This window comes from Corvus hawaiiensis, chromosome 30 (genome assembly GCF_020740725.1).
Source record: "Corvus hawaiiensis isolate bCorHaw1 chromosome 30, bCorHaw1.pri.cur, whole genome shotgun sequence".
Taxonomy (NCBI): Eukaryota; Metazoa; Chordata; class Aves; order Passeriformes; family Corvidae; genus Corvus; species Corvus hawaiiensis.
Genome location: NC_063242.1, coordinates 4,334,171 through 4,361,754, shown reverse-complemented (window position 1 = coordinate 4,361,754; position 27,584 = coordinate 4,334,171). Strand labels below are relative to the sequence as shown.

The window sequence follows — 27,584 nt, the reverse complement described above, 5'->3', positions numbered from 1 at the left end:
CTGCGACCCCCATGATATCACAACACTGCAACCACTTGCAGAGCCCTCGTTTGTTCTCCATGCTGTGCACATTCATGTAGAAGCACGTCAGATGGGTGCCCAGCTGTGATAATTAATGTCCTATAAGCAGTAGAAAGCTGTCCCCACCGTTCTGTCTGGTGGACACTTCTTTGTTTATGTGGGTGTCCTTAGGGTGGTCCTCCGTTAGCCCTGTTTTGTTAATTATGAGGTCCCTACTGTTTGTCTCACCCCACACATTTTGTTTGCCAGCCCCGTTCTCCACTCCCTCACACTACTACTGGTCCTCCTCTGACTGCCACTCCATTCCTCCTTTAAAGCCCTTCTTAGCAGTTTGACCAGCTTGTTCGCAAAGATGCTTTTTCTCCACTTGGTCAGGTGGTTGCCATCACTTCCAAGCAAACTTCTACTTCTGAAATAATTATTTAAAGCAAAAAATACTACTGTTCTCAAGAAAAAATATTTACCAGAAGGAGATGAATTCTTAAGTTAGATCTTCCTGTTAGTTTTGTGTCTGCTTAAGCTAACTTCTTTTCAATATTTTACATACAGCTTCGCTGGACAGCAAGCAGCAAAAACTTTCAAAATCAAATTATTAATTTGGTGGGGAATGTTCTGCTGGCCACTGGATTTCTCTCTTACTCTGGACCTTTCAATCAGGAGTACAGGAATTTGCTGCTCCAACTGTGGAAGAAAGAGATGGACAATAGCAAGATTCCATACAGTAAAGTAAGTGTTCATGTTCTGATCTGACCTTATTCTTTGCCTTGCTGAGAAATTATTTGTGGAGCATTTCATTCCAGAAAAGTACATAATTGGAAGATTATATACAGGCTGTCATATTCCATCCAATCTTTAATAAATAAAAAATCTGAGCAGTTGACAACTGAGCTTCTAAACCAATATGTTTTAAGTTCCTCTTTATACTGTCAGGCATTTCAAGATTGGTATGTAGGACACTGCTCTGTCAAATCTGAGAGAGAAATGCTGTCTGAGGTCAGCTGTCTGGGGAGAAATAGCATAATACTGGAAACAAAGTAAAATTTATCAGCTTAGAATACATTTACTTTTTCATAAGAGGTAACATCACCTTTGCACCCCTGTGTATTATCAGTAAATATCCTCCTGTCATACCCTCTGCTGTGTACCCACAACATTTAATTTAGTTTAATTTGAAGTATCTTGTAGAAATTACTGATTTAAACAAACCCTGGATTTTGCAAGGCTTGGTTTGCAGCACTTCAGCACTTTGGCTTGCTCCAGTGCTAGCTTTTAAATCCGTGCACCTTTGTCACCAGTGAGGCTGTCCCAGTGAGGCTGACATTGCAGCATCTCCTTCACTGACCTGTGTCTGTGTGAACAGAGGTGGCCTAAAATGCAGTGGAGCTACGGTTCCATCATTCAGTTTCTGTTTCCTGCCACTTCATATTCTATCTTCATTAAAGTGAGCAACCTGCATGCTTGGCTATGACACAGGGCAGGATGCCTTGCATGAATCTTGTCCTTTCCTTTTATCACTATCTGCCTCAGGAGTGCCAGACCTGGCAGATGTTCTGGTGCAGAGGATTTGCTCATGGCCAGCAGCAGCCTTGCTCCTATTCCTACTCTTCCTTTTAGGAGGTCTGTCTAATATTCTTCCCTGTACCTGGAAGACGCATTCATGCTGAAGGCAGAATTTAAGCCATAATAATCAAAACTGTCTTTCTGAGTAATCTGTGTTGCCTTCCACTTGGTTTTGTGAGTACCTGTGTACATTTTCTTCAGCAGTAAAGGTTGGACAAATAGTTGAGGAGCTCTCTCTTCCTCTCAGCACAGGAGTTGAGGCATTAAGCTCAAATAGCCCCTGTCCTCAGCTGTCAAAGGTTGTGACAGAGCAGTTGCTGCTGAATAGTGCTGTGAATTATTGAGCAGCCTGTGTACAGCTGTATCATTGTGAAACAGCTAAAGGTAGAGCTGCATCTTCTTTTCAGTTTTTTTGGGATTTGGCACTTAAATCCTCTGTTAAGGAGACCTCTTTTCCATGAGGTGTTTGTTCACCTCACAGAAGTTACTTGTGAATATCTTTTTTATTATTTTTTATGTTAGGTTAGCATATTGCTTCTTGTAATGCTGATTAACCTTGACCTGACAGAGTCAAACTTGCAATCCAGCCCAGTTTATGCCATGACTTAAAAGATGAATGATTCTGATTTGCCCAGTAAAGCTCTTTGAAAGCTCCTGATGATAAAAAATATGTAAGGCCAAGATGGGTTTACTAATAAAGTACCAGCAGCAGTGCAGTTTCAGGCAAGATTCTTTACCAGTGTGGCATGGGAGTTATCCTACATACACTCCTTCCAGGGAGACTCTTTCTCAAATTCAGTGTACAAAATGTTCTTAAAAGCAACTAACCTTGGGGAATATCTGTCAAGAGTCTTACCATTTAAGGATAAGAAATTGGAGGTGTAATGTCCTTAGAAAGCAATACATAACTAAAATTCTGCTTCCATGAAGGTGTTCTGACCACATTACTATTTGGCTGCATCCTTGAAAATTTGAGGAATGCTCTCTTATTGTTTCTATTTTGCTTCCCCTCCCCCCCCAGTATGTCTCAGTTAGATGGAGAATGCCATAATTAACAAGTTTCAAAACATATTTACCATTCTGTTTAGATAGTTCCCATTAAAGACAGAATTATGATTTCAATCATAGTGTATGGAAGAGAGTTTTGATTTTTCCCTGGGAATTAAGTACTCACAAAAGGCAGCATATAGGCCTTTCTTGATACTTCACACCACAAGAAAGAAAGCAGCTTTGCAGTTCAAGGAAAAGGCTTGACATCTGCCTTACTTTGTCACAGACTAACTGATTGGGGGTGTATGAGTCATTTAGGCTTAACAATTTAAAAAGAACTGTTTAAAATTAGCCACCTATCTGTTTAGTTAGGCACTTAAATTAACTGAGTTTCAGAGTTGCAGGGTGACTGATACTTCTAGCTGTAGGTCAGAAAAAGTTCAAAGCTGTTTAGATCCTACTCATCTGCTTAAGGAGCTAAATATGGTTTTAGGTTCCAATTGCTGATAATTTGGCTGTTAAATGCTTTTCTGTCCTTCACAGAAATGGAAATTTGATTCCTAAAATTTCTCTGTCTTCTGAGAATGGTTTGTGTTTCTTCATTGTGAGTCTTCAATAATATAGCAGTAAAAAAATCAAAGGGTTAAAAAAGCTTTGGAGTCTTGCAACCCCTGGTGTCATTAGATCTCAGGATTGTATCACAACTCTCACAGTATTTGAAGTTTTTCTTTAGGCTTCAGATGCTGAATTGTGTGATTTTTGCAAGATTTACAGGCTTTTACTTTCTTTCTTTCATGTCTTTCTTTCAAACATATTTTTAGAAAAAGCCTACAAATAGGAATTGTTGAATGAAAAATTAAGGAGCAAATGAAAAAAAACCACCTTCGATTTTATTATTTTTAAATTCTCAATCCTTGCTAAGGTGTTTTTCTAAACTGGAGAGTTTGGCTTGCTATTTTCAGCACTGTTTTCTTCACATACGCAATTTTGAGAGGCCAGTCACTTTTCATAGTGAATATAATAAAGCAAGTTATTTGACAAGTGCAAATCAGACTTTAGGAGGATGTGTGAACTGTGAAGGGTTTTGGCTTAGCAGCAATAACCTTTCATGATTGTTCATGGTTATGAACATGGTTATGTTCATGATCTATAGCACATCTTCTTTATTCTCTAAGTCTCCCACAGCCATCCTGTATTGATACTTGGAAGGCAGGTGGAAGCTCTTGTGAGAAAGATGACACATCCACTTGAACTTACAGGAAAAGAGCTTGCCAATACCAAAATCAGTTTGTCATTAGATACTGAACTGGCTTCTGAGTTTTTCTGACACTCTTTGATGGACATCACAATCTCAACAGAATTCACTTTCGTTACTGCTCAACTGCAATGATCAAGCCACTGAACTTTAAAGAAAAGAGAGTAAGCAATAACTACCAAATACACTATCATGCATTCTGATCAGAGTAAGAAGAAAAACCATTCATGAGATGTTTTAGTATAGCTCCTCTAACTGGCACTTATTTTGTATTTACATATTTTCTACTGGTACTAATTTTGTAATTGCATATTTTCTATTAGAACTTGAACCTTACTGGTATGCTTGTTGACAATGCTACAGTGGGTGAATGGAACCTCCAGGGTCTTCCAAATGATGACCTTTCAATTCAAAATGGCATTATTGTCACAAAGGCATCTAGATATCCTTTGCTGATTGATCCACAAGGTCAAGGAAAAATCTGGATTAAAAATAAGGAAAAGAATAACAGACTTCAGGTAAATAGTTAATTTACAAGTTTTTTTTATGTGTGTGTCATTTGTGTCATCATACTTTGGCCATGTATAATTTAAATCTGATGTTTATTGGTATACAGTTATGCGGAAACTAAAACAAGACCGGCACAGAACCTGTACCCTATATCAGGGTATCAATATCAGGGCAAAATAGCTTGGAATGATACGTTATGGCATATCTGCTTTTATGATGAATCTTTTAATTGCTTGTCATAGTGAAAGAGAATCAAAGAGAGAAGTAAAAGGTTGTGTCTCATTCTCCACCTTCCTGGAGACTTGCATCTCCTCCTCTATATCTGAGTTCTCCCCAGTAACATCCAGGAGGGACAGAGTTATGTCAAGAATCCAAATACACAAGTGTTTAGACTATGGCTTACACCTGGGATATTGTAATTTGCTGCGTTCTTGTTAGTGTTTTGTTGTTAGTCACCCAGACACGAGCTTCATCCCTCAGCTGAATTTGAAATAAAAATGTAGGCAACATGCTGTTTTGGTGGATACACATATGCCTACATTATAACAAACAAAAAGTGCAGAGTGGTGGGACAGAGTATTGATTTTTAAATAATATACTGGTTTAATACTGTTTAATGTGCCTCTAGATATTTTAATTATACCTTTTTCAAAGAGCTTTGCCTGCAAGACAAGGATTTATTTTAAAAACACATCTATCCTAATTTTTTTTTCCTGATAACAAAACCACCCAAAACCCATGACTTAAGAGATGTCTGGAAAGGCTATTCAATTATCATCTCAACGGATTATGTTAATTATATTAAATTTAAATAAATGAAAAGGAGTCTGTGTGATTTTTAGCAATTTTAAGACTGGTGGAACTGAATTGGAAACTGAACGTCTGATGTCAGATCAGGCCTCCTATGTAACACTGGTTCCCTTTCTGAACTCCATAAATATATCCCTACTTTACTGTTCTAAACATAATACTATTTATATTTAGGATATATTAAGATATTACAATGATTATTTAGATATGAAGATAAATAAGTAAATAGATAACAACAAAGAAATGTGATCTCCTATCCTCCTAAGTTTAAAGCAAAACTTCCATTCATGTCAGCAGAGGCAAGTGTTGGTCCCTAAAATGTAATCATTTGTGTAGATATCCCAGGATGAGTATAATTTTTTAGAGCTGCAATACATTTTATGCTGTTTTCCATGCGCTTTCAAATGCATGCTGTATGGTGACTCAATCTTCCCAGGTTACAGCTATGAACCACAAGTTCTTCAGAAGTCATATAGAAGACTGCTTGTCCCTTGGCCGACCTTTGTTAATTGAAGACATTGGAGAGGAACTTGATCCTGCTCTAGATAACATCTTGGAAAAAAATTTCATAAAATCTGGTTCTGCACACAAGGTAAGATGAATTGTAGACATAAAATTAAAACCCCTAAAATAGGACAGGTGTTGAGTATCAGGTAGTCTGAATACTGACATGATTCATATCTTTAAAACAGTTAGAAAATGAGTAGTGAACTCATGGGGTTGTTTGAGGGCCTTTTTTACTCTTAATCAGAAAGTTTAAAAAGTGTAAATGAAAATGTTAAAAAGGGAGTCAATAAATTTTTCATTAGATAAAATAACAGTTTTTCTGAATTAGGCTTTTGAAAATTGAGAAATGTGTTTTATTTTCAGGTCAAAGTAGGTGACAAGGAGGTAGATCTGGCGAAGGGGTTTACCCTCTATATGACAACAAAAGTGGCTAATCCTGTTTATACTCCAGAAATTAGTGCAAGAGCAGCTGTGATTGACTTTACTGTTACTATGAAAGGGCTGGAAGATCAGCTCCTTGGCCGTGTCATCCTCACAGAAAAGCAGGTATTGAGTCTTGCAGTATTTGTATAGAGGGAAGTCTTGTTCAGTATCTGCACCAGGAGTGCATACATATTCAATGGCTTGGTTGAAATCAAATGCAGGAACAGAAATGTGAATGAAAGTTTAAAGGTTGCTCATTTGCTGAAAGACAATGTGGAGCTGTTTTTTAATTGAATGGGGGAACCTAAACATTTATTTTAAGATCTGGCCTTGGAAAGAGAAGAAAGAAAATTATTCATTAAAAATACATCATAGGCATATACATGACATACATAAAACAACTTTATTCCTTCATATACAGCAAGGGCTTCTTGTTCAGTCAGAAATCTCTTTTATTTCTGAATTCCTTTTTAAACTTAATTTGAATTACATGAAAAAATGCTTATGAACTTGAACTACTTTTGCCAGCCAGGCTCTAGTGTACAAGATAAAAGATTCTTAAGGAGCCCTGAACACTGACTTGACTCTGCTCTTACTAAAATTTGCATTGATTATGTGGAAGTTAATATAAGGAAGAAAATTCTCTCTCAGGTGAGAGAAAAAAATTAAGGTTTGGATTAGCAGAGCTGCTGCTTTCAGTAAGTAGCACAGGTAGACTTGCTCATGAGAGAAGAATTCCCTACCCACGGGAATTCACTCCTCCTCTGAATTCCCCAAAGCATATTCTAGTGTTCTTTAGTGGTGCTGTCAATTTCTCCAGCCAACACCCTTCCACTTTGCTCAAAATGAGCCTTTACTGAAGTAAGGACTGGTATTTAAGTGCCCTTCCTTCAGTCTGCCAGCCAGAAACAGAGGCTGGAAAGTCACTGCAGTACACAAACTTCCTGTGAATTGTTCCATGAAAAACAGAAAAACTGTAACAGCAGGTACTGGGGAAAAAACGGGGTGGGAAAAATGCTATGCAAACTTTTAATGCAAAAACTTTTAATCTTTACTCCAGTAGATGTAGGTTTCTGTAAGCAAAATTGAACAGCATCAGCAGGAGTGAATGGGAGTATCCTGACTAACCTCTGAAGGGAGGGAGAGGTCTAAATCAAGATAGAAGTGAAATGGTTCCTCATGACCTACATATAAAACTCCTCTTCCCACAAGATACCCTTGCTCTGTGGTTTTTTTTTTCCTGTACAGAACTGATAGAGACTTCATACTGAATGTGTGTAGCAGCACCTAGACTGCATTTTGGGTCCAAAATATAGTCACTGAAAAGTGTTCCTCCAGTGCTGTACATCCGCTGAAGAGAGTTGCAAAGGAACCTGGTTAATATCAGCACTACTTGCTGCACAGGGACATGGTTGCAGCTGATCAACATTTATTAAACTTCTTTTGGCAGATATGAAGACATCATGGTTGTTCTGTCTCTTCTGTCTCAGTAAGAGATGAATGTTGTGGTGTAGATAATCAGAGCCAATGGGATTCTGAAAAATTTAGTTCAAAGAAAAGACACAACATGAGCAGAGATTCTGAAGAACAGGTTTTCTATTATAAAGAGACAACTTTATGATCGCTGAGCTAAAGTAATAGATTAAAGGAACCAAGACATTCTTCAACATTGCTCTAGTGATCAATGAAATATGATCAAAGAAGTGTTTATTCTTCTCAGCTTTATAGGTTGATCCTGTAAATATATAAAAAAAAGTCAGCATATTTTTGTACTTTGATAATGAAGTTGCTGCCACTATTTTTGTTCAGAACAGGTATTTTTATGTTACAAATATGGTTGTGAAGTTCCCTTGCAAACAAAAACTTGCACTTGGTATATTTGCTGATTTTCTGAAAGATGCCTTTTAAAGGTTTACAAATAGTATGGATAAAGTGTCTGATCTTGGACAAGCACATCCTTATGTGGAATTTAGGCATGTAGCTAAATGTATTTTTGAGTGTTTTGTGGAAGTATTCCTTTTGTGTAATTCTAATCTTTTTTTGCATTAATGGTATAGAAAGAGGAGTAAATGTAGAAAGCTGAATTACTGATGCTTAAGCCATTCCCCTCTTTTGGGAAGCAGTTACTTGTAGCTTCCACAGAGCTACACTCTGTAGCTCTAGAACATATTTCAAACAGGTTTCCAAATGAGAAATTTGTGAAAATAAAGAAATTTGTCACTTCTTTGAAATACAGGAGAATCTCTCCTGTACTGTATAACTCTGTACATCTCCTTTTTCTTTAACTTGACATGTTGACAAAAATGAAAATAAACTGAAGCCATAGGTGTAGATAGACTATTATTAACCACCCCTTTTTTTCGTATAGGAAAGTTGACTTGATTGATTATAATAAAGGCAGGCAGCAAGGGTATCCCTGAGCTGTGTAGACTGTGCAGTCTAGATGCCTCATTTCACTTGGCATTGCGTTGACTCGTCTGCCTTTGTTCTCTTGTCATTGTCTGTCTTGTAGAAAGGGCACAAAAATCCATATGACATAGATAATAATTGTAACACTTCCTGTTTTATAAGGAGTAGAGCATTGTATCTTTCAAAATCACAGAATTGTAGAAATTAGAAATGGAAAGATCATCCAGTCAACTTTGCTCACAATGTAAAATCCATCCATACAAAGCATCTTTCAGTCCTTTATCTGATTTAATTTTCAGTACTCAATGTAATGTGGCTTTTATCACTTCCTATTGGAAACTATCTTTAGTGGTTTGTGCACCTTACTAGGAGGAAGCTTTTCCTGGTAATTCTGATATGTTTTCATTCTCCAGCATTTATGCTGCATTAATAAAAAAAATGCAGTATAAATTGTTTAAATATATATATTCAGTGTGCATATAAATTATTTTAGTACAGAAATTTTAGTAATATTTCTGTATTTTATGAAAAAGGCAGCAAAGTCCCCAGTCTGACATGCATGAAATCCCATGTTTTCTGTGTCTTTATAAGGAGTCTTTCTTTGAATTGATGTTAAAAATTCTAAGGCAAATTTCTTGAATACAGGAACTGGAAGCAGAAAGAATCAAACTGATGGAACAAGTGACATCCAACAAGAGGAAAATGCAGGAGCTTGAAGATAACCTGCTCTGCCGTCTAACCAGTACAGAAGGCTCGTTGGTTGAAGATGAGTCTCTGATACAAGTCTTAAGGATCACTAAAACAACAGCAGAAGAGGTGAATTTTGAGTGTACTGATGATATATTTTGTAATTGTAATTTGGAGACTGTATATCGATTTTCATTCCTGGTTTTTTTTTTCCATTCAGAGCCACTATATAACATCTGACTTCTTAACAAATAAATAGTAGAAACACTAATTTTTTCTTCATAAAAAATTCCAAAATTAAACTGCTACCTGGGTACTGTTCTATATTCCAGGCATGTTTTGCAGGTGTAAATTTGAATCAATTCCCATTGTGACAGGAGCTGGAACACATGAAGACACGATGCCTGTGTTAAAACAATGACAGAAGGAAGCAAAGCTCAACTGAAAATACTATTGTGATCTTAATCAAGACCTTTTCTTTTTGCCTGTGTAGTATAAATCCCAAGTAATACAACTTAATCTTCATGGTCTTTTCCATTAATTTTAAGGTCAGTGAAAAATTAAACACAGCAGTGGAGACAGAGGTGAAAATCAATACTGCACGTGAAGAGTATCGGCCCGTGGCAGGTCGTGGTAGCATCCTTTATTTCCTAATCGTGGAAATGAGCTCAGTTAATGCCATGTACCAAACATCCTTACGGCAGTTCCTTGGCATTTTTGACCTATCAGTGGAAAGATCTCGGAAATCTCAGATCACAGCAAAAAGGGTAGTTTATATCATCGAGCATCTCACCTACGAAGTCTTCAAGTACACAGTTCGAGGGCTGTATGAAAATCACAGGTTCCTGTTCACACTGCTTCTGGCACTGAAGATTGACTTGCAGGCGAAGAAAATTTCACACACTGAGTTTGAGACACTGATCAAAGGTAATTTCTCTGAAAATGTTCCTGTTTACATATGGTTGTGAACTGCCAAATTCAGATTTTGCAGTTCTTGCATTAATAATGTGTTATATCCTGTGGATCTACTGGTTTTTAACTGGTGAATGAAAGCATGTGCAACCCAAGAAAGAATTAAGAGACACATTTTCTAAAACAAGAGCAATATAGATTATTTTTTATCAAAACAATGCTTAGATGAGGATTATTTTAACAGTTATACATTGCAAAAAGGGAAAAAATTAAGTCCATGACTTTGTAAGAGAACCTATAGTCTCTACCGTCTGCCTCTTTCTCAAGCTGCCACATTATGTGTGTCTGTGAGATTGTAGAAAATAAGCAAAAGCTCTCTTGATGGCTCCTGAGCAGGCATGTGAATGCATCAGGACTCTGTACCAGCCTTAAGTATCAGCACAAAAAAGTGGAAGTCTGTTACATGTTGGAAAACACTTTTATATTGCATTGCATTATGTCACCACTATATGTCACTACTCAGACACAAAGACAAAGAAAAATTTTAGTAAGGTGTATAAAATTTGATGGGGGCTGACCTCACTGTCTCCAAGATAAGATAAGTGCAACCTGGTACAAAGACAAGTACAGTCAGGTGCTTGGCATCCAAATATCTCAGTTTGTTTGGCAAGCACTGCGTAACTGTTCAGCTGTGGCTCAGCTGTGCTGGGTGTGCAAATGGGTGTGAGGCTGAGTGGTGGTTGAGCTAAGAGGCTGTTGACATTGCACAGTGCTGGAAATGAATGCACCATGTGCTTTCTTTTTCTTTAGGATAGATGAAAGGAGGCTCTACTAACCAGAGGTCCTTTCTACATCTGGTATGAAGAACTGGTTTTGAGTATACTTTTAGGTAGAAGTGTTTTATTCCAACTCTGCAGATGGAGTAGAAGCAGCACAAAAATTAGTGGGGTATCAGCTTTGGGAGGAACTGAAACCACTTCCCAAAAAGGTCTTTGTTAAATGATTCTTCCATGCAAATTGTAGGTCTCTGTATCCTGGTTTACATAAAATGTTACTCCCTGAATTATATAAAAAAGTATTTTTTATTATTTGTCATTCTTCTGTTTAAAAATGTTTGGTTTTCTCTATAATACTTTTCACTTTGCAGGTGGTGCCAGCTTGGATATGAATTCTGTGGAACCAAAACCAAAAAAGTGGATCCTTGACACGACATGGCTCAATCTTGTGCAGTTATCTAGCTTGTACCCTTTCAATCAACTTCTGGTGCAAATTGTTAAGAATGAGAAGTCTTGGAAAGCTTGGTTCGATGAGGAAGCTCCTGAAAAAGCTGTTATTCCTGATGGTTATGACATCTTACTGGATCAATTCCATAAACTTCTCCTTGTCCGTAGCTGGTGCCCTGATCACACCATTGCCCAAGTAAGATACACTTTTGTACAGTGGTTATGCCATGTGACATCTCCTGAAGAACTGCTAGTTCCAAACTTATGTTCTCTGAATTTCTTGTTACCATAATATTTGTTGCAGAGTGAGCTATTTTGAAAAATCAGATATTGAAATGCTCATTAAAAATATGGGTGAAAACACTAATTTATTTAATTGCAATGAACTAGGAAGCAGGACATGAAACAAATTGAATTGGAGCTGCAAGAATACCATTCTTTTTGTGTGGTGCTTTCAAAGTGGAGTCATGAAACCTGTAAAGAAGTTGCATTTCTTTGGAGAATCAAAAGAGACATCCCTATTCTTTTTCACAGAAGAGGTGGAAAAAGAACAATTCACTTTTATGACAGGTGCACTAAAACAGCAGATAAACTGTTTACTTACTCTCTCTACTGAGGAAGTAATAATTAAGGCTGTGTCATGGCAAATCTCATAAAAGAAACTGAAGTAGATTAGCAGTTTGTCCACAGTCTGTGATATGTTGATTTTTCTTCTCTATGTAGGTGTAAAAGTCATATGAGCCTATGAGTATCCTCTTTTCACTTTTTTTTTCTTTCTCTACTGGATAGTAGTTTTTCTTTCCTGTATATCTCAACTTTACATGTTACATGCTGTGATAGTATCTGTGTTGTATTTAGGGGACACCATATTTTCATGGACCTCTTCTTCAACAAGGCTTGCTCCATCCTTTTTCATTTTCTACTCCTCAGTCAGGAAGTGGGAGAGAAGTAGGTGAGCTCCACCTGCCATAATTTAAACAGAGCAAAATAATAAAGCTGCTACTGCTTATTTATCAATTATTTATTATTGTCTTGCACAACTATCTCTGAAAAAGAATGCCTCTGAACAATGGTTTCAAGAAAAAGTAATTATTTTAATTTTTGAGGAGAGAGGGTGTCTCTTTTGTTACTCTCTTCTTTATCTCTTCTTTTCCTACTGTGTTATCCCAAGTATTAGAAATTTTACCTGTCTTCACTAGGACAGAATTACGTAATAGGGGATGACTGAGAGGTTTTTTCCTGCAATTGACATCTTCCTTGGTTCACCTTGTTCCTCAGGGCTTCTCATCATCATACATGCCTCAGAACCTGTGGTAGTCATTGCATAGCTAGGAAATTGCCTCAGTCAGAGAAGATTTTCATGCACTAGGGTATCTTTAGAAGTTCTTTTAGAAAATGTCTGTGAAAAGAAAAAAAATAGAGGCATAAGGAAGGTTTGACCTTTAAGGATCAAGTCTGAACTGAGTTTATGTTTTGTAGAAATAGATATTCAGCCTAAGAGACTTGAATTGGATAACCACTGGACAGGAGAATTTGTTTGAAGTTCCAATGAATATATGGGAGATTGTAACTGGGTCAGATGAAAGATCTGTCTAATCCACTATGCTGTAGAGACAGTGTCAACAATACACGCTTAGAGGAGCTGAGAATGGAACTGGTATAGAGAAACTCTTTTATTTGGCTATCCACCAAGTTTTAGCAGGCAGTAATTTAGGGGCAATATCTGGGCTGTCCTCAGAGCTGACACTGGATCTATTCTGCATGGATTTTTTTTTTTTTCAGTTCTTTAAAAAAACCCATTTAGCATGTTCTAACAACAGTGTTCACAGGATGGCTGTTCCATGAGCAGAATTCTTTCTCTTCTTTGTTTGAAGTTTGCTGTCTGAGAATTTCAATGGTTGCTTCCTGTGGGCTGTAACTTTTGTTATGCCAAAACTGAAAATTAAAGCTTAGACAATCATTGCCTTCCAGTGCAGGTGCTGGTAAATTCCACATCACTGGTTAATGCTAAATTAAAAAAAGAAATATATATATTTTTTTCTGGTAACTTTTTTCCCAGGCTCGTCACTACATTGCAGAATCTCTTGGAGGGAAATATGCAGAAGGATTTATTCTTGAAATGGAAGCAATGTGGAGAGAAAGTGACTGTCGAACACCTTTGACATGCCTTTTATCAGTGGGGTCTGATCCCACTGAAAATATAGAACGTCTTGCAAAATCAAAGGTATCCTCCTAAACTGAGTTTGCTAGATCTGATAAAGATATTTTTAACTCTTCTTTGCACTAGAAGTGGTATTTCCACATTTTAAAGAAGTTGGAATAATGATATTCATACTAGTGTTCTCTGGAAGTTAATTTTTGACCAGTAGCCAAAATGCATTTACTAAGAAGTAAAAATGTCGCAGTCTTGCTTTTTGCAGTGGTTTGATTGCAATGAGACCTCCATCTTTATCCAGCAGACTATGATAGTCTACTATGAGGAGAGGTACTGAGCTATGAGAACAAAGCAACGCTTGTAGTTTACATTGTGTTGCATTCATTGTAGGAGCTGACAGTAATGATGATTACAAGAAGATACAGAAAAAAAATCATAAATATGGTGACAAGAGAAGTTAATTTTAACACCCTAGCATTCAGTCTGTGCACTTGATGGAGACGTTCAACATTTCCTACAGAACAGCATCACTTTAAGGCGCTCTGTGCACTGTTTTATGGTTCACAATGTAGATGCATGTAAAATTTTCCCAAGAAGATGTTATTTATGGTAGACCTCCATAAATTTTCCCCCTTGTTAGAATGCATCTTCATTTAATGGTGCAGAATTTTAGTATACACTAAGTAAGACATACTTGCAAAAGTGGGGAGGACCCACAAATCACTTTAGCTTATTTATTAGAAAGTGGAGATGCTTGTTCTGTTTGAAAATCAGTACCATTATTTGTCTGTCTGTGTTGAAGATGGCTTAAATTATGACTTCTCACTTAGTGTTTAAATTTAGGAATCTTAAATCTGAAGTCATTATTTTGATCCTTGTCTGCTGTCAGACCAAAAGTGTATTGCAGTGGTGTACTAGTTTGAAAACAAACCAGTGGGAGGCACCAAGTCAGAATAACAATTTAATGGAAATTAAAGAAAAGGAAAAAAAGTAAAAGAGAACACTGGTTCAAACTGACAGAGTCAAGGTACAACCTGACACCCTGTTAGGCAGGGTGGTGGTAGCAGTCTGGTAGAATGGTGGCTGCAGTCCTCTGAAGCAGTGATCCTGTAGTAAAACAGTCTGCTCTTCCTCAGAAGGTCCAGTGGTGGCTGTGTAGCTCCTGTCCTCTGGAAATCCAGTGGGAAGGTTGTCTCTGGTGTTCAGAATCTCAGATTATATCCACGATGGGATGCTTGGTTCCTCCCTCTGGGTGGAGCATCTCACAATGGGGTAATGAGTCATGAGGCCAAGTGTTGATTAGGCTCATTAACAGAAAATGGTCCGGAGGGAGTTATCTCTGAGTCAGGCAGCAGGACAATGATGGGCCATGAACAGAAAGATAGTCTGGGGGGAGGAGGCAAGGAAACACTGCCCCACCTGATTTCAACAGCTCCTGAGGATGGTAATAGAATACACTGCAACCCAGGACAACTGGACAGTCTTAATATATCTTCATGCTTTCAGGAAATTTGTATAGAAGAAATGGAAAGTGAGGTTGCAAAAGAGCTGAAGGGATTGCCTTGTTTATTCACACATGGTTTATGAACAAGGCAACGTCAGCTAGGCCATCATAACCTGAAGTTCAACTCTAGTGTCACCTGTAAATATGAAGTCAACAACACTGTTTAACTGTAAAGTCCTTTCCTAATCTCTTGAAGTAAAGACCTAACCATGCAGCATATAGAAACCTTCAAAGTTTACAAAAGCCATCCAAATTCCACAAAAAAAATACAAACACAGGTGTTTTTTAAAAAAAAATGTATATAACAATGTGGAACTTGAGGAGCATTTCAGCAGTTCTTTATCTTTTGAAACATGTGTCTAGAAATAATTTAGTTTTCAGAAATGTTTGCCAGGGACCTTTGTGTTTAGTTTGCTAGTATGTCAACAAATTGTATTTAGTTCCTGTCTTTCTTTGGGATTTCTCTGCTGTTTTCCAGACTAAATCTTTAATATAGGTTAGCTGTACCAAGGATCTGATCTTGGAGGGGGGTGGTGATGGTGCTGGGATTTTCTTCTTCTTAATGAAAAAAACTTGGACCTCTTTTTTCAATGATTTCCCTTTTACAGTCATGATTTATAGTCTTAAGATGGATTGCCAGTTCTGATGGTACCTCTAAGTATGATATTAACAGCATAAATCAGTTTTCTGCAGTTGGTAATGTTCAAATTTGTGTCCAGAATGTATTTTTCACTCTAAAATTTAGTTGTTCAGGTGGCCTTCTCCCAAAGAAATGAGAACAGTATCTGTGGCTACTGAGCTATATAACCTCGTTTATAAACCAAACAAGCTCTATCTTAAAAATAATTGCATTTCTGCCCCCCTTTACTTTCACTCTAAGATGGAGTGAAAATGTAAGTTTCAGGATTAAAATGAACTTTCTTATACCAGCACTTTGACTCCATTAAAATCAGATTTTTTTTTTTTTTTTTTTTTTTTTTTTTTTTTTTTTTTTTTTATTGTCGAGATAGTTTCTTCTTTCAGGGAATGGTGCACAGAAACTTCAACAGAACTGTCAGGACCACTGTGGTGACTAAAATGCCAGCATTTTCATCTGTATAGTAATGTATTAAGATGACATGGATATGCTGATATGACTCACTACTGAAAGAAACATTCTCTATGCAGACATTTCGATAGAGTTCTTTCAGAATGGGTAAAATGAGGACAATTCATAGTGAAAAATATTTTTTCCTTCTCTCGATGTTTCCATAACCTTTAATGATTGTACATTTGAGAGGTAACATTGATGAGAAGAGCAAATGATGAGAAGATGCTTTGTTAGGGAATAATGTACCTGCTGAATGCTTATGCACTCTTATGCAGGGGTAGTCACAGTCTTTGACTTAAGGGGGTGCTAGCTGTACTCAGATGCATCTTAGAAAAGGTGAAGTTTTTTGGTCCTCTGGCACATAGCCAACTTCACAGGCTTTCAGCTTTGCTTCTTTTAGCTACAGTTTCAGGTTTCACTGACCTGAGAGTAGAGTTTAACTGCTTTCTTATCTTTGGCATTCTTGTCTCCTTAAATCTTGCCACGATATGGGGGATCATATACAGCAGCTGTATTTATACTGTTCTGTAAAATCAGGTCAGGGCCCATGCTCTGACCCTAAGGCCAAATGACCCAGCACAGTTTGTGTCCACATGCTTAACCTTCTTCTCCTGCAAAAGTAGGGCAGCCTCCTCCATGCTGTTTAGGAGCGGATGTCTCCCTTCTCTTCTGTTTCACAGTGAGACAGTCTGAGCAGCTGTATAGGTCAAGATTAACCTTTGTAGCTCTCAGCCAGCTGAAGGCAGGCCCAGATTGATAATGCAGCTCATCGCTCATTGCATGAGGGGTACACAGCTGTAGGTCTTGAACATTAAACTGTCCACGAAACAAAGTCTTTTCACCTATTCTTTTGCCCTCAATATGTATGCAGAATAATATGTTTAACTGGGTTTGATAGTTCTGGTTTTCTCTGGCAGGAGTTAGGCAGACAACCTGAGCCAGACTTAAAAAGTACAAGAGTAACAAGAACAGTAAGCACGAGAGGATCTGCTTGCACGTTACTGACAGAGCTGTGTGGTCCTGATCTCAGGCTTATCTATTTCAGATCCCCTTGTGACAGCTTGTATCATCCTCTGGTTTTCTGAACAGCTGGTTTTATTCTCCCATAGCCTCTAGAGAAGAGACCACAAACTTCCAGAATTCTAATGTTTGCATTTATAAGCTTTGTCTCTTCTGAATCTAGATCTGCTCGAGATCTGCTAGAGCTAGCGGATCACCAGACTAGAATCCTCTGAATCGGTGGCTCCACAGCTGCCATTTAGCAATACAGGATGTTTCCTGAGCAATGCTTAAATGTGAACCAATGTTTCCTGTCCTACCTGATTCACCAACAGTTTTCCTTTAAATGCAATATGTTCAGACAGTAAAATGTCACCAGAAATGCTGGGTTTACACTGTGTGTTAATTATTATCTGCTCATCTCAAGATAGTCCACATCACAGGAAAAAGAATGGTCAGGCTATATTTATGTCTTGCTTTATTTGGAAAACTTGTGAAAAAGCTGAAAAAGTGTTTCAGTTGTCTTATCCCATAGATTTTGTTAGACCAGCAAAAAGATATTATTTCCAGTGGGTGTAGTTTTCTTCCAACAGGTGGAAGATAAGAAGAACTTGAAGGGTTTTACTTTTTTGTTTGTTTGTTTTGCTTTCTTTACTCTGTTTTAATATAATCAGTCTCCATTTATATTGATGGTTTTCTTTGTGGCAGAATATCACTACACATGGATCTATGGAACCAATACATCCTGCGTATAATTCTAAGGAACTACATACAAAATGAACTTTCTTTTTTACTTTTAGAACGTTCCATGTCGTGCCATTTCAATGGGTCAGGGCCAGGAAGCCCATGCAAGGCACCTGTTAAATCAGTGCATGCAAGATGGAGGATGGCTCCTTCTACAGAACTGCCACCTTGGCTTGGAGTTTCTTAATGAATTAATGGACACCATCATGACAAAAGAGTCTGTGAGTGAAGATTTCAGAACCTGGATCACTACAGAGACTCACCCAGAGTTTCCTATTAATCTTTTACAGTCCTCTATAAAATTTACCAATGAACCTCCTCAAGGTAGGAATGACTTCCCTTCCCACTGGAGAGATCACTGCTGGTCCAGGAAGGTTGGGCAGAAAGTAATGCTGGTTTCACTGTGCAGCTACTTGCAGCTGCCAGTCTTGGACAATACTGACCTGTGTCCCTGGGCATCCCCTGGTCTTCTGGACCTCCATGCACCTCCTTAGGTCCAGGATCTTTCCCCACTTCCACAATGTTTCCTCATATTCAGATGTTTATCTCATGTTTTCTGGGCCTCTAAGCCCCCAGTTTTCCTAACCTAAGTAGCCTATGTGCAGAAGCACAATGTGAGATCTGCATCTTAACTGGCAGTTTGGTCTCATGTTTCTATATTAATAGGAGTGCAGGAAAGATATGGAATGAGTCCAGTGAGAGCCCACAAAGATGCTGAAGGGATTGGGGAACATGCTATGTGAGGAGAGGATGATTATTAAACTTAGAGGAGAGAAGGGGTATCTTATCAGTGCATATAAATAAATAAATAAATAAATATGCCCTTTATATATATGTGTTACCACTGGTTCAAGTTGATGATGTCAGTAGGAGCTGAGAATTTTTATCCAAGGTCCTATTTAAAGCTTCAGACATTTAAACCTCTTATTTCAGTATTTAGCTTCCTTTGAACATTAGTAAGATGTCTACAAAATATTTGATCTTGTGAAAAACATCCTGTTTCAGCATTTATACTCCATCTCAAGAGAAGATAGTCAGTCTGTTGATAAAAATTTCTTACTTCTTCCTCTTCTCCTCTCCTCCTTTTAAATTCAGAGCTCAGCATCTTTTTATTGCACAGTGGCCCACCCCTAATGATTCTAATGGTAACAACCTATAGTTCCAAGAGGCTATTTTAGAAGTCAAGTTATAGCAAATTTGCAGCTTGCATTTAGTGACATAAAAAAGCCCAGTGTAAAAATTTAAGTCAAGATGAAATATAGATAGTTTTAGTTTTCTAAGACTGTCCTGCCACACTGCTAGCACAATATGATAAGACACTTTTGTTTGATTTTGGAACTCTCTTATGATACCTTTTCAATATTTTGAAAAATGATTTGTTTGAATATTGTTCTACAGAATCTTTGTGAAATATGAACAAAGCAAAGTACTTTTATTGTACTTTGTCATAGGAAGTAGGATGACTTGGACAGTCTATTCCCTGCACTTGAAATCTGTCCTTCTAGACTCGTGTGATGTTGATTAGGTGGAAGGTATCATAAGAGGGACCTGATGTCAGTAACTCATGCTCGGGTTGTCTGCCCAAGGCAGAAGATGCTTGAGTAGCACTGCCTGAAAACATCTGGGAGTAGTCAAGCTTATGTATTCCATGGAAGCTGAGACTGTATCAGTATCAACTGCCTGAAGCTGCTCCTGGGATGTGAAATGTCAATGCTCCAACAAACCTCCCCAAGTATTAGTATTTGCACTATGAATTTAGGTTCTCATCTCTGTCACCTTGGTGCCTGTAGGCCAGATGGAGAACCTGCACACAGAATTTTGAGATTTTTATAGGAATCAAATCTAAACAAAATTATCTTAAGTAAAACTAAAATCTCATATTATAAGTAAATATCAAAACAAACTCTTGGATACCAGTGCTATATTTCATATGATGTTAGGTGTCTTTTTCATTGCCATATAGTTGTGAAATACTTTTTTTTATGTTTCAGTTGTTATTGGGAACATTTAGAATACAATTATTTAATTTCAATTCCTTCCAGACTCATGAAATTAATTTGTTGTATTATCTACCTAAAAAAAAATGTTATTGAAGTTTGCCTGCTATGACCAGCTGATCAGGTAATTGATTCTAAGATATTATTTGAAGGTGTAAGTAAGATGATACTGCAAATTAGAATAGAGAATTATGCTTAACAGGTTGGATTTATGGATTCCATATTTTTTTTTTTACTAATGTATTGCACTTTTATACTTTCTAGGTGTGAAAGCTGGCTTGAAACGAACATACTCAGCTGTAACTCAGGATCTGCTAGATGTGAGCAAAATGCCACAGTGGAAACCATTGCTATATGCTGTAGCATTCCTTCACACAACTGTTCAGGTTTAAGAATATATTTATTTTCTTCTGTCGTAAATCCATGTTTTATTTATTAATGAACCTTGTTATTAAATGAAAAACATTTTTAAAAGGGCAGTCCCATGTTGGCAAATTAACACAAGTAAAATAAGAAAGAGAACAACATATGTCTATTACTGCAAATGTGTTAGAACTTAAAATTTTGCTCATGTTGGTCCTGTAACTCCAACATGGATGGTATTTCAGAGGAAAAAAAGGACAATCAAGCAGTGGTCAATTAGAGTTACTCTTCTATTAAAGTCTTGACTGTGTGATCTGTCTTTCAACTAACTGAACTTCTACTAATATTTTAAATCATAAAAGCCTATTAAAGAAATTTACAATTTATGGTTTGGAAAACCATAGTCTTAAACTGCTGCATTCACAATGAGAAGATACAAGAGAGTGAATATAAATCCCTTCTGCTCTGAAACCTGTAGGAGGAAATGAAAGTAGATTTTGGGTCTTGACTTTCAGGACTTCCATTAAAGAAAGTGCTTTATAGATTAACCACAACTTTTCATCATCCTATCAATAGATTTTGCAGTATCCTTAGTTTATATTTGGAGCCTGGTTAATTTAGCTCTGTGGCATCCATGCACTGATATATTGTGGTCCAGTGGAAGCCTGTGCTACGTTTTTTTTTGTATCACTTTGGTATCACTTCTTTCTTGGTGGAAATTAAAAATTTGCAATTACCAGATATTGCCCTAACAGCTATATACTGCCAGCTGAGTCTGTAAATTATTCACTAAGAAGCAGTTTTTCCTACTTCCATCTGCACCATGCAGAGACAGCAGTGACAGGAATATATCTAGTCCATAGGAGGACCACACACAATAATCATGGCTGATGAATTTGGACACCTTGCCTCAAACACTAGCTTAATTTTTGAAATCCAAAAGCTATAATTCTACACTCAGAGATTTGCTGCACTTAAAAAAGAGATTTTTTTCTTTGTGAAAATGTTAATATTCCTATTCTTTGTTTGTATGGGGAGATAATTAATCAAGTGTTCGGCATTGTGTGTGTTAATTTTTTTTTTTAAAAAGTTGATGAAATAGAATTCCAGCTGGACTACTGCATTCTTAACATATTTCATGTATTCTTCTGCACTTAAGTTTTCTCCACAATTACTATCAATCAGTCTTTTACCTTTAACTCCAACTCTTTTACAGGAAAGACGAAAGTTTGGCCCATTGGGCTGGAATATTCCTTACGAATTTAATCAGGCAGACCTCACAGCCAGCGTGCAATTTATCCAGAACCATTTGAATGATGTGGATAATAAACATGGAGTGAACTGGAGCTGTGTTCGCTACATGCTTGGAGAAGTGCAGTATGGTGGCCGTGTCACTGATGACCTCGACAAGGCACTGCTGAATACATATGCAAGAGTCTGGTTTGGAGAGCACATGTTCAGTGAGAAATTTTGTTTCTACAAAGATTATGCTATTCCAAAAGGGAACACAGTGGAAGACTATCTCCAGTACATAGAGCAGTTGCCAGTAATTGATACACCAGAGGTAAAAGATTTTAATATATTAAAGGGAGTTTTTGTCAGATGAGTAACTTAATGAGGTGGGGTTTTTTTCAGAATCGTGTATGCAGAGGTCAAGATTAGTGGGCAGACCATTATAATGGGTATTCAGTGTAGATCTGCTGACCAGGAAGACATAGATGAGGCCTTCTTCAAACAATTAGAACAAGTCTCATATTCACAGGCCCTGGTCCCCATGGAGGACTTTAACAACCCCAATTATCTGCTGGAAAGTTGATACAGCAAGGGTCAAGCACTCTTATCAATGTGCATGAAAACCTGTTGGAATGCTGTGAAGATGGAGCCAGTCTTTTTGATAATACCCGGTGAAGGGACAAGAGGCAATGGGCATAAACTAAATAACAGGAAATTCCTTCTGAGAGCAAGAGAACCCTTTTTAAGGGGAGGTGATAAAACCGGATAAAACTGGAAGTTTGCCCTGAGACATTGGGGCGTCTCGATCTTTGTGGACATTGAAATCTCAATTGGACACTGTCCTGGAAACACTGCTCTAGCTGACCCTGCTTGAGCAGGTGATTTGGACTAGATGACCCTCACAGGTCCCTTCCAAACCAAACTATTTTGTGGGTTCACAATTCTGTATGGGATTGAGCAGACATGCAATCTGAGAAATAATGAAAGTAAGAACCCCTATGGTCTCCCTTTGCAAGTTATAATTAGGAGCTTATTCCATTTTGACAACAGAAAGATACGGATGTTGCCATGAATTTCTGGGGTGGGGTGCACGGCAGCTCCTGGTTGTACCCAGTTTTACATGGCGCAATGTGTGCATACCACAGTGGTCACAGTGATTGGAGGATGGTGACTTTCTCCTCCCTCCAGTACAAGCACATATGATGGAGTTAGTTGAAACTGAAACAGAAAAGAATCCTCTGGAAAATTGAAACAGAAGTGTATGGTCTGTATTTTTGTCTCATTTCTATTAAGTTGATAAATGCCATTGGAAATAAGTTCTATTAAAATTAAATAGATGGAACAGAACAGAAAAAACTGGTTTTCACTTACTGATAATGTGCTGGATGAGAGGGTGAGAAGTTTCCAAGGTCATAAAATAAGCTTGGAAAGTTCTGAATCTCTGAAGGTAGTGAAAGCAGAGTGCAAAGGTATTTGTACCAGCAATGATGCGCCTTTTCCAAGTGAGAATAAATGCAGACATGATAATGCATCAGTGGGATCCATTTGAGCCCAGATCATGAAGTGGTTCCTATCAGCATATGAACCTTGGCTCTATCAGATTTCAGGTGCTGCTTTCATGGATCTGCTTTTTTAAGCACTTGAGAACCTATCTCACAATGCTGCAATGTATTTTTAAAGTGTTTTGATGCCTGTTGAAAAGTCTGTATGTGGTTTGAGGTAGGGGAATTTTACCTTTGGCTTTTATGTAAATAAGAGCAAGTCCAGGAATGCAAACATATTTTTTTCCTTCACATTTTCACTTGTTAAGAAGAAAGCTATGACTTTCTTCTGTCATTCTAAAATCTGTCAAAATTGCTTATGAAAATCTTTAACCTTTTAATCTCTCAATCTTCTTCATTTCACAAAGTGTACTGTGCTGGTCCAAACAGTGTATCCTTGATTCACTCCTTTTCCATTTCTAGTTAAGAAAGAAAGACTGAATCGGTCTGCTTGCTATGTCCTTGCTCTTTTGATGAAATTTCATCCTCTGAGCGGAATGAACACTGTCTTCTGAGGAGGGCAATGAACTCGGTGTATTGGGTTAGTATGGAAAGGTTTCAGTAGCAGGGGGGGCTACAGGAGTGGCTTCTGAGAGAAGCTGCCAGAAGCTTCCCCCATGAGTGACAGGGCTAAAGCCAGAGGGCTCCAAGATGGACCTGCTGCTGGCCAAGGCCGAGCCTGTCAGCAGTGGTGGCAGTGCCTCTGGGATAACATATTTATGAAGGATAAAAATATGCACATGACCCCTGAGTCCGAGAGAGGAGTGAGAATATGTGAGAGGAGCAACTCTGCAGACACCAAGATCAGTGAAGAAGGAGGGGCAGGAGGTGCTCCAGGTACAGGAGCAGATTCCCCTGCAGCCCGTGGTGCAGACCATGGTGAGGAAGCTCAGCCCCCGCAGCCCATGGAGGTCCACAGTGGAGCAGAGATCTACCTGCAGCCCAGGGAGAACCACACACTGGAGCAGATGGATGCCTGAAGGAAGTTGTGACCCTGTGGGAAATCCATGATGGAACAGGTTCCTGCAGGACTTGTGGCCCCATGAGGAGAAGAGTCCACACTGGAGCAGATGTGCTGGCCAAAGTTACGACCCCACAGGTGACCCATGCTGAAGTAGTCTGTTCCTGAAGGTCTGCACCCTGTGGAAGGGACCCACACGAGCAGTTCAGGAGGAACTGCAGCCCATGGGAAGGACTCACACTGGAGAAGTTTGTGGAGGACTGTCTTATGTGGCAGGGATTCCATGCTGGAGCAGGGGAAGAGTGTAAGGACTCCTGCTCCTGAGGAGGAAGGAGTCGAAGACAATATGTGATGAACTGATCACAAATCCTGTTCCCCATTCCCTGTCTCCCTGTGCTGCTGTGAGAGGGAGGAAGTAGAAAATTTGGGAATGAAGTTAAATCCGGGAAGAAGGGAGGGGTGGAGGGAAGGTATTCATAGGATTTGGTTTTGTTTCTCATGATCATACTCTGATTTGATTGGTAATAAATGCAATTAATTTCCTCAAGTCAAGTCTGTTTTGCCTGATGATAACTGATGATTGATGTCTCCCTGTCCTTACCTCACACCATGGACTTTTTGTTATAATTTCTCTCCCCTGTCCAGCTGAGGAGGGGATGATAGAGGAGTGATTTCAGAGGAGTGTATAGCTTTAGCAATTGGTTTTGAGGATTCATAAGGCTAAAAATCCCTGAAAGACAGAATCCAACATTCTCTTTTTAAACAACATTCCCAGAGATTTTGGATCAAAAAGAATGAGAGATTTGGCTCCTTGATTAATATACAGGACATTCAGAAAACTGGTCCACCCACTGGTTTCTTTTTTCTTTTTTCTTCATACATCACTTACATAAAACCATAGGACCAGAGCTGTCTCCCATGTCTCCCTGTCTTTGTTAATATTGCTCCAATGTTTAAGATAGCCCTTGGACTAGCACATCAATTTACATTCACATATATAGGAGATATTCTTCATGGTGCTAACTTGGGCTATAACACTGCCACAAAATCTGCTAGAGCAAAACCAAACAATTAAGCCCTCACTGTGCAAGAGCAAAAGCAGAAAAGAGTGTATCTTCAAATGTGTATTTCCTTCCACACAGAATATGAGTGTAATAAAGTGTGTTGGTATTTTTGCCTTTTACAGCTCTAAATATTTAGTTTGAGTAAACTGCTAAGTGCAAAACATTAAATCCTGTCTGGAATCTACCTACAAGGTATTATAGTCACACCATCTCTCAAATGTGGTATCAGGTCTGTAGTGCGTTCTTTGTGCTGTTGTAGGGATAAGATCCCCAAGTGGTGTAAATCAGTGCACCTTTGCTGGTTTGGCACCAGTGCAGCCACTTATATCCCATGTCCCTGAGTTTTTAGGTTTGCAAGTAAAACAATAATAAATGGCCCTTTTAATTCTGTATTCAGAGTATGTAAATACTGGTTTTTAGAAGTGTCTTCCTGCAATATACCAATTCTAATGTAAAACATGAAAACTGAATATAGGAAAAAATGTGAAAAATGAGGAACAGAAGATTGCTTGGCTTTTGTGCTCAGTTTGAGGGCAAGCCTTCCTCATTGTTGGATCAGTGGTTCAAAGTTTGTAAGAGATATGTAATAGCTATAATTAAATGAGGGCTGGTGAAATAAGTCACAGTACATACAATTCCTCCTGGAGAAGAGTTGCAATTGTCAGTCTGACAATTATAGACTTACTGATATTTCGGTGGAAGTTTCTGAAAAAGCTATTATCATTCAGACAAAGGGCAGCTTTGCAGTAATTCTGTGCTAGCTGTATCTTAAATGAAATAACTCAATTTCAGGAGAAGGAGAAGTAAGGAGGGGGCAACTTCAAGCAAAAATAAATAAACCATAAAATATCCTAAATATATCACCATTTTTAAGTACTTCAGATGTGGGTATTTTTTTATTCACCATGCTAAATGCCTTATTAGCCTAAGAGACTGAGTAAAGCAGAATATGCTAGAAGTGTTGACTGGTCTGATAATCAGGGGAATCTACTTGAGCTGGTACAACAGCAGTAGACACATAGAGACAAAGAACTAGTGGTAAGGGGTCAGTGTCCACATGTGGCATGTTTCCAACAAGCTCTAGTCTGAACCAGTGGAAAGGAATCTGTTCTCACTCCCTAATATCATTCCACAGCATGATCCATGTGAAGATACCCAGATCAGTTGAAAAACCCCCCACTGATATAAATGAAAACACTTTTTCATATGCAGCCTATGTTAATGTTTTGTGTAATTTGGGTTTGGTCCTTGGCCATTTAAATGGATGAACTTCCACTGACCTGTTCATATCTAGTGTTTCATAGAGCTGAGAATTTTCCTCCTTGCTTATCCATTTTCATGCATTCTTTCATGTATATACTTTTAGAAGGAAAATCACTTTTCCTCCCCAAATTTTTTTACATTTTACTTTAAGGTATTTGGACTTCACCCTAACGCAGATATAACTTACCAGACCAACCTGGCTAATGAGACATTTAGTACCATAGTGAGCATCCAGCCCAAAGACAGCAGCACTAGAGGGGGAGAAACACGGGAAGCAGCGGTGCAGCGTCTTGCTGATGAGATGCTAGAGAAGTTACCTCCCGACTATAACCCTCATGAGGTATGTGCTACTTAAAAAACAGATGTTTTATGTATGCATGCATGCATGTACATTTGTGTTTTATAAGTTTTATTGAGCTTCTTAAATTTAACTGGCATGTGTTTTAAAAAGGTCTTAAAATTATGCATAAGGGCTTATAAGTCTGTTTTGGTTTATTATCTAAAATATTCCTACTTCAGAAATACTTATTTCAAATGCCACAGTCCACTTAATTAGTCACCTAAACTCAGAAGACCCATTAAAGGCTCCAGAAAGTTATTGCTTTCCTTAGAAGCTTACAGAAGAAGCCTGGTGTCTTCTTCTGAAGGACTGGTGATCCTATAGTGGTTACAGCATTCAATTTACCTACTCCCACTATGACACCACCATGATGAAGAGTGAATTTTATCACTGACTTTTTCATGATCCAGATTTTTTGGGGTCTGAGCCATAAGAGGTATCTTTGTCAATCTTTTCTTGCAGTTTTAATTAATAGTCCCATTAAATGGAAAAATCCAGCATAGAGACTCTTGCATCAGTTTATAAGTAGGATCTGCTGTCTTGCCAAGTGTTTCAGGAACGCTAAATGTTGAAAAGCCCTCATTTCCATGAGTTTATTCTTTACAATTGTTTTGCATTTATAGTGCCTTTTTTTGCCCCCCGGTTGTAGTTCAGGCTTGTCAAATGCTCAGTATGAATTGCAACTTGTTATGCATGCTTTATTTTCTTCTCTGGCCAACGTAGAATGTCCACCTAAGTAACAACTAATAGTATTGGGGCCCTGGCAATATTTCCTGTCCTCTCCTCTACTATTAATCTCAGATTTAATGTGTCTTGTATAAATAGCCACTTTTGTACTGTCATAATTCAGCTCAGAATTTCTCTTTTCATTCCCTTGTTGTCAAGCTACTTATGATCTGCAACTTTTTTTGGTGAGGTTTCCTAGCATCTGTCTCCATATTGTTATTTTTCCATCCATCCCTTCTTGTGTCTCTCATTTTTTGTCACCTTCTCATTGATTCTTAGTGATAGCATATAAATAAT

The 27,584-nt window shown here is 38.1% G+C and overlaps 1 protein-coding gene across 1 annotated transcript in view; it reads left to right on the top strand.

Annotated features, from left to right (window-relative positions):
* LOC125318546 (dynein axonemal heavy chain 5-like) overlaps positions 1-27,584 on the top strand; it is a 151,230-nt gene that overhangs the window by 101,799 nt on the left and 21,847 nt on the right. The window contains exons 61-72 of the mRNA XM_048289429.1: positions 571-747; positions 4,150-4,344; positions 5,583-5,738; positions 6,017-6,199; positions 9,131-9,301; positions 9,721-10,099; positions 11,232-11,503; positions 13,367-13,531; positions 17,856-18,123; positions 20,061-20,182; positions 21,376-21,723; positions 26,373-26,561. Of these exons, the coding sequence (XP_048145386.1) occupies positions 571-747; positions 4,150-4,344; positions 5,583-5,738; positions 6,017-6,199; positions 9,131-9,301; positions 9,721-10,099; positions 11,232-11,503; positions 13,367-13,531; positions 17,856-18,123; positions 20,061-20,182; positions 21,376-21,723; positions 26,373-26,561 (2,625 nt within the window). The remainder of the gene's footprint in view (positions 1-570; positions 748-4,149; positions 4,345-5,582; positions 5,739-6,016; positions 6,200-9,130; positions 9,302-9,720; positions 10,100-11,231; positions 11,504-13,366; positions 13,532-17,855; positions 18,124-20,060; positions 20,183-21,375; positions 21,724-26,372; positions 26,562-27,584) is intronic.